Source organism: Ricinus communis, chromosome 8 (assembly GCF_019578655.1).
Source record: "Ricinus communis isolate WT05 ecotype wild-type chromosome 8, ASM1957865v1, whole genome shotgun sequence".
NCBI lineage: Eukaryota > Viridiplantae > Streptophyta > Magnoliopsida > Malpighiales > Euphorbiaceae > Ricinus > Ricinus communis.
The window spans coordinates 26,550,136-26,556,716 of record NC_063263.1 but is presented as its reverse complement, the minus strand read 5'-3'; the positions used below and the strand labels follow the sequence as shown (position 1 = coordinate 26,556,716).

At 34.7% G+C, this 6,581-nt stretch overlaps 2 protein-coding genes across 2 annotated transcripts; both read left to right on the top strand.

The window, feature by feature from the left end:
- Window positions 1-202: 202 nt before the first annotated feature.
- On the top strand, window positions 203-696 carry LOC125370957 (putative disease resistance protein RGA3). Its single transcript, XM_048378421.1, has 2 exons — window positions 203-326; window positions 431-696. Exons 1-2 carry the CDS (start codon window positions 203-205, stop codon window positions 694-696), a joined length of 390 nt encoding a protein of 129 aa, XP_048234378.1.
- Window positions 697-3,714: 3,018 nt separating this feature from the next.
- LOC125370956 (FGGY carbohydrate kinase domain-containing protein-like) lies at window positions 3,715-5,323 on the top strand. Its single transcript, XM_048378420.1, has 4 exons — window positions 3,715-3,862; window positions 4,407-4,585; window positions 5,019-5,101; window positions 5,224-5,323. The coding sequence occupies exons 1-4, from the start codon at window positions 3,715-3,717 to the stop codon at window positions 5,321-5,323; spliced, it is 510 nt and encodes a 169-aa protein (XP_048234377.1).
- The last annotated feature ends 1,258 nt before the right edge of the window (window positions 5,324-6,581 follow it).

The window sequence follows — 6,581 nt, the reverse complement described above, 5'->3', positions numbered from 1 at the left end:
TTGGTACAATTATAAAAATACCCTGTATTGTACCACGGGGCGTTGCCCCTGCACCCCCAACCCACTTAGATCGTAGCCTGCAGACTAACTATAAAACTCCCCCATCAGACACTGGTTTCTCTTGCCCAATTAGTTTTCCATGAAGTAAAAGCTGATTTCGATCGGGCAATTTGGGTGTGTGTTTTAAAAACCTTTTAACTCAATGACAGTTGGCAAGGCAATCCTTGAATCTCTTTCGGGTGATGCCGAAAGACTTGGTGAACTGCAGGCTGTTCTGACCCAAATTGAGGCTGCTATTGGAGGAAAGAGATTTCTGATTTCTGCTTGTACTAGATGATATATGGGAAGATGGTCCTGACAAGTGGGAACAATTGGGGCATTCTCTATTAGGTGGTTTTCCAGGAAGTAAAATTTTAGTGACCACGCGTAGTGAGATTGTTGCAAGGAACATGGGCTGCACTAAAAAATAATGTACTTCAGTTAGGAAAGTTGCCATCGGAGCAATGTTGGTCAACATTTAGCCGGGTCACATTCTTTGATAGGGACAATGAAGAGCGTGAGCGATTAGAAAGTATTGGTAGGTACATTATCGAGAAGTGTGACAGTTTGCCTCTTTCTGCAAAGGCTCTAGGAAGCCTTTTGCGTTTGAAAAGTTCAGTGCAGGAATGGAGGAATGTGTTGGATAGTGAGCTATAAAAACTACCAGGGATTTGGGAAGCTCAAACTTGTTTAGCCGCGTTATAGTTGAGCTATTATGATTTGCCTTCAAAAGTGAGACAATGTTTCTCATATTGCGCCATCTTCCCCGAGGATTACAAGATAGAAAAAGCTCAGTTGATTGAAATGTGGATGGCTCAAGGTTATCTCGCACAACTTCAACAAAAATGAGATGGAGACATATGGTGAAAAGCACTTTCGAAATCTCGTTAGCCGTTGTTTCTTTCAAAATTTTAAAGACGTAACATGGAAGATGCATGATGTAATGCGTGATTTTGCAATATATCTTAGAAAGAATGAGTGTTTTAGCGTGGAGATCAACAATTCTGAAGAGCCAACAGAGTAGTCTTTATGCAGTGAAGCACGTCATTTTAGGATAGTACTCAGCAAAGAGGCTTCACTCCCTAACTCCATTTGCACATTAAAAAATCTGCGTGCCTTTTGGATTCAGTGCCATTGGAAGATGAGGATTGGAGCATCTCTATCAAATTTGTTCAATGAGTTGACTTGTTTGAGATCTTTGATACTGTGTCGCTGTGGTATTACAGAAATCCCGTCCTCTATAAGTAAGTTAATACATCTAGGCAACTTGACTTGTCTGGTAATCTTGGAATGGAAAAGTTGCCGAAAAATGTATGCGAATTATATAATTTGCAAACATTAGATATTACTTATTCTCATATGGGACTGCGAGAGAGAATGGAAAAACTAATCAACCTGAGGCATCTATACAATGATAATACTTCTTGTCTCTTGCCCAAAGCAGTTGCGAGATTAACTAGTCGTAGGACATTAAAGAAATTCAAAGTCGGCTTTACTGATAAAACTAGATTTTGTTCCCTTGGAGATCTCAACAACTTGAACAATCTTCAAGGAAGGAAGTTGCCATAGCAGCTGTGAGTATCTACCTCCCGTGTGGAAGTTGCCATCCCTTGAGAAGCTTATTTTGGAAGACATGGAAGGTGTTAAAAGGTTGGGTGTTGAGTTTGTTGGAATGGAATGGAGACTCAATCGTCATCACCCATTGTTGGATTCCCGAAGTTGAAGCATCTCATTTTTAATGGGATGAGTAATTTAGAAGACTGGGATAGCATGGCGATGAGCAATTTGGCCACCAAATTCACAATTATGCCCTGTCTTCGCTCTTTGCTAGTACTGCATTTGCCCAAAACTGAATGCATTGCCAAACTATCTTCTCCAAATGACAACATTAGAGAAACGATCAATCTATGAGTGCCCCATTCTGGAACAGTAAGAGAGTGGATAAAATTGGCACAGTCCCAACATCCAACACGTTCGCATTTGATGTTCTTAAATGTACTTTCTTCTGCTTACTTTTCTTACTTTTCTTAATTAATTAATTTACTTTTGAAGTCCAATATAATTTGAAAGACCGATCAAATTAGTTAATTTGTTCAAATAATTTTGAGACAGAATTGAGCTCGCAAAATATTATTTATTTTCTTCAGGGTTCAAAAAGCTGCTTTCCACCTTATTGACCAGCCTCGCATTTAGCAAGCACAAAAACCATTTTTGGCTGTTGGATGGCGAGAGCTGTTTTACTATATGCCCCCATAACTAGAGTTATTTAATTCAATTTCCATTTGTTAGCTGCATTTCTCTAGATTTAATTTGTAGGAGACTTTTTACAATAGTATTAAGCTTGTTATGTTCAAAACTTACAAATGATGTCCTGTTTCGCCGCTGTCAATTATCTTTAAGTTCTTTTTTTCCTGAAAAGATGCTACTCTAGTTAGTAATATCTTGACTTGAATGCAATATATCTTTGCTTCTAAATCAGAAAATATGATCAAAATAATGGGTACTTCACTCAGCAAACACCTTTAAAAGATTTGGGGATGTACGATGATAACTCGAAAATCTTATATTTAAATGTATAATGCGTTGTTGCAGTACATGCAGGAAACTGTATGCAGATGGGTTTATCCGTACTATGCAGGACTGGGATCTCGATCAAATTTAATTCATACATAATTTCTTAAAATTTGATTCTCAAATTTATAAAATTAATTCTTCAACTTCAGCAAAATCTTTCTCAGAAATCTACGGAAATGAGAACTTGCCGATGCCTTTCAACCCTTGGTTTGAGTGAGATGCATTTTGTGCCAGGTAACATCTTTCTTTTATATCTTGACTAAACTGTGTGTAGTACTAAGTCAAGCTTCAGCCATGATAATACACTTTCATCACAATGTTATCCATTGGGTAACAAAATATTTTTGGCTGAATTGTTCCCCTTCAGTTTCTTCCAACTTTGCATTGATGTTCTTGTTATTTGGTTGTTGAATCTAACTTCCCTAGTCTGCATGTTTTTGGTTCTTTTAGGGTGACATAACGTGAGTCGAGCATCTTCATCGCGGAATCCCCATTTCTGGTGAAGAGTAGATGCACAAAGTCTACAATCTGGAAGAAAGTGATGGTAATTCAAATGGATACTGTTATAATGTCCTTAAGTAAAGCTTATATATATTTGCTTTGTTCTTCTTCTTCTTTTGCATTTTATGATGCAAATTTCTTAGTTCTTATTCTTCAAATGGGTTTGGTAAATTTTTTGTATGGGATCAGTTTCCAGATTCCTATTCTTCAAATGGGTTTAATGAAGTTCTCGTATGCTCAGTTTTCAGATTTCTATTGGCAAAATAAAAAAAATTATTTATTTTTCCAATTGTTAGAGCTTCATTTATTATTCATGAAAAATAGAAAATAGGAGAATGCCCTATTTAGTTGGGATTTTGTGTTGAATTCAATTAAATTCTTACAAATGATTTATACTAAACAATGATAATGTGTTTTTCTAAGAGTTTCAAATATTGAGATTGATGAGAAAATAGGCTCTTCTTCTACCTTTCTTTTTGGTGCTGTATTTGTTTGTGTTAATATTGAAAATATTGCAGCTTCTATGGGTGAAAGAAAATTTGCAAGAGTCATGGTCCTCTCTACCATTCTCCCGATCTCTCCTCTCCTTTCTCCGCCGAGATGTCCACTGCCACCGTCACAGCCGTTCCTCGTCGGTCCATTTTTCTCGAAGTCGATGTCGGTACAGGAAGCGCACGCTCTGGTTTATTCGATGAGAACGGGAAACTCTTAGGGACGTCTAGTAGTCCAATTCACATTTGGAAAGAATGTGACTATTGAGGTTATGGGTTTATATTATTTATTTAATTATTCATATAAAATAAATTAAATTTAGCTTCATTTGATAAAAAATTATAGTTTGTTTTTGTTTTTTAAATTATGGCAGCAATCGTCAACAGATATATGGCATGCAATTTGTGCAGCTGTGAAGTCAGCATGCTCACTTCCAAATGTTTATGGTCAAGAAGTTACTGCCATTAGTTTTGCTGCAACTTATTCTCTTGTTCTCTTGGTTTGTCATATTTATTTTACCTTGTTTGGGTAGTGGAATTCTGTTTTAGTGATATTTTCATGTTTGGTAACCTCATAGTTGATAGAATTCAATTCTTTCAATTTAATAAAATAAAATTAAGGTATTCTGGAAGTAACGAAATCATGCCAAAAATGATATGATTGTGCAAGAATTGATCTCATTTGTTCTACATTAAATTCATGAATTGCCTTTTTGGTAGAAATTGTGGCTATACTGCCTTTTGTATATTCAATTTTTATTTTATTTTAAATAAGGTTGCTCTTAAAAAAAAACTTTTTAGTGGCTGTTGATGCTTATGGAGTACCTATATCAGTTTCATGGAGTGGGGATTCAAGAAGAAATATTATAGTTTGGATGGATCATAGAGCTATTAAACAAGCTGAAAAGATTAATTCTTCTAATTCACCGATATTACAGTACTGTGGTGGTGCCCTTTCTCCTGAAATGCGGCCTCCAAAGGTACTTACTCATGTTGTGTTTGTAAACTCTCAAAATTGCAAGAATTCAATATTACTGAGTTCTTGATTTTAGTCAGTTTTTATTTGGAAAGATCATAGTTGCTAGAATTTGATTCTTTCAACTTAAAAAGAATATGGCATTTTGAAAGAAATTAAATCATAATACTATAAGTGACATGATTTTCTAAGAATGTAATTCAATTGAATTCCTGCAAATGATTTCTTCTGAACAATGATAATATGTTGTTCTAAGATGGCCTTCCTATCCCTATATCAGACCTAATCTATAGTGCATTTATTTCAAAATTTTAAGAATGATAAGTGCTTTGATTGATTTTGAGTTTCAAATATTGAGATTGATGAGAAAATAGGTTCTTCTTCTGCCTTTCTTTTTGGTGTTGTATTTGTTTGTGTTAGTATTGAAAATATTGCAGCTTCTATGGGTGAAAGAAAATTTGCAAGAGTCATGGTCCATGGTGTTTAAATGGATGTATTTGAATGATTGGTTGTCATACAGGTAATTATTTTATCTCCAAACATTCTTAACGTTTATACTCATACATGATTCTCCTAGACTAGCCAAATACTTGCATATTTGATGCTACTGTGCTGATCTCTTTGTTTTTTCTTGATATTTAGAGCAACGGGAGATGATACTCGTAGTCTATGCACCATAGTATGCAAATGGACATATCTTGGGCATGCACATATGCAGCAAATGAATGAAAAAGATTCTTGAGATATGGAAGCTTGTGGATAGGATGATGAATTTTGGGAAGAGATTGGCTTGGGTGATCTTATAGATGGTCAGCTTATACGATAAGGAGTTCTATGCATTTTATTTTTTATGATAGTTTATCATTGACATACTTTGTCTTCCATGTGATGCTGGACTTGTGATAACCAAAATTTAAACTTAAAATACAGGGAATGTATAGCTGCCTGTGGACTTATTAAGTTTGTTATACTTGTCAGTTCAATGTCTAATTTGCCATGATACTATGCTTAAGTTCTAGAAACTCAGTATTCTTGTTAAGGCTTTAGTGTGCATCTAATTTTTATAAGGCCTATTCTTATTCCGGGAACTGTAAGATGGATTTTAATAGCTTGAGACTTTAAAGAATGTCTGTTGTTCCTTTAATTAATTCAATGAATATCTGACAGACATTCAATATCAGGAATTATGGGGTTTATTCCTAAGTTAAGTTGAAATTTTAGTTCCTTTTTTGGTGGAAAATAGGGATTTTCAAGTGGATGGGTAGGAGTATGGAAAAAGTGGGTTACATTTCTGTATATTGTTGTTGTCATCATTAGAGAATAAATACAGCTCGTGATTTGTACTGCAACCAGTGCTAAGGCTGCTACTAGGAGCAATAATCCCACTTGCTACTATTATTATAACTGTTTTTAATACTACCATATTTCATAGCCACCAGTAAACTAGCTGCATGACTACTGTTATCAATACCATCTCTGCTATTAACCTTACCGCTGCATTGAACCAAAAATTAACTACTTCTATGTATAATGGCCATCATTGGATCGCATCAATCAATTCATGGTTTTTATTAATAAACGATATATTATGTATATTTTACTTGGAATTTGGAAACAACTCATTTTCTTTTTTTTTTTCAAACTCTATTTAATTTTTCTAACTCCATTATTTTCTCAACTTTGTGAATCTAAAGAAACTATTCACTCAAGAATCCTTAGGTAATATACACCTAAATTTACAGATTCAAATGAGAATTATTTTAAAACATAGGAGTTGTGGCCGATTTGGTCCGATACAATGTGATTAGGTCTGATACCATTGTTTGCTTTTGATATCAATATTATTCATGAAATTGTTATCTAAAACATTGCCATCAATATATAGAATGTATTTTCCAAATCCTTATATGTTAAAATCATTTTCCAAGTTGTCTCACTTATAGATTCTTATGATTCATTGAACAATAGCAATCAAATACACCCTTCCTCCATGATTTATT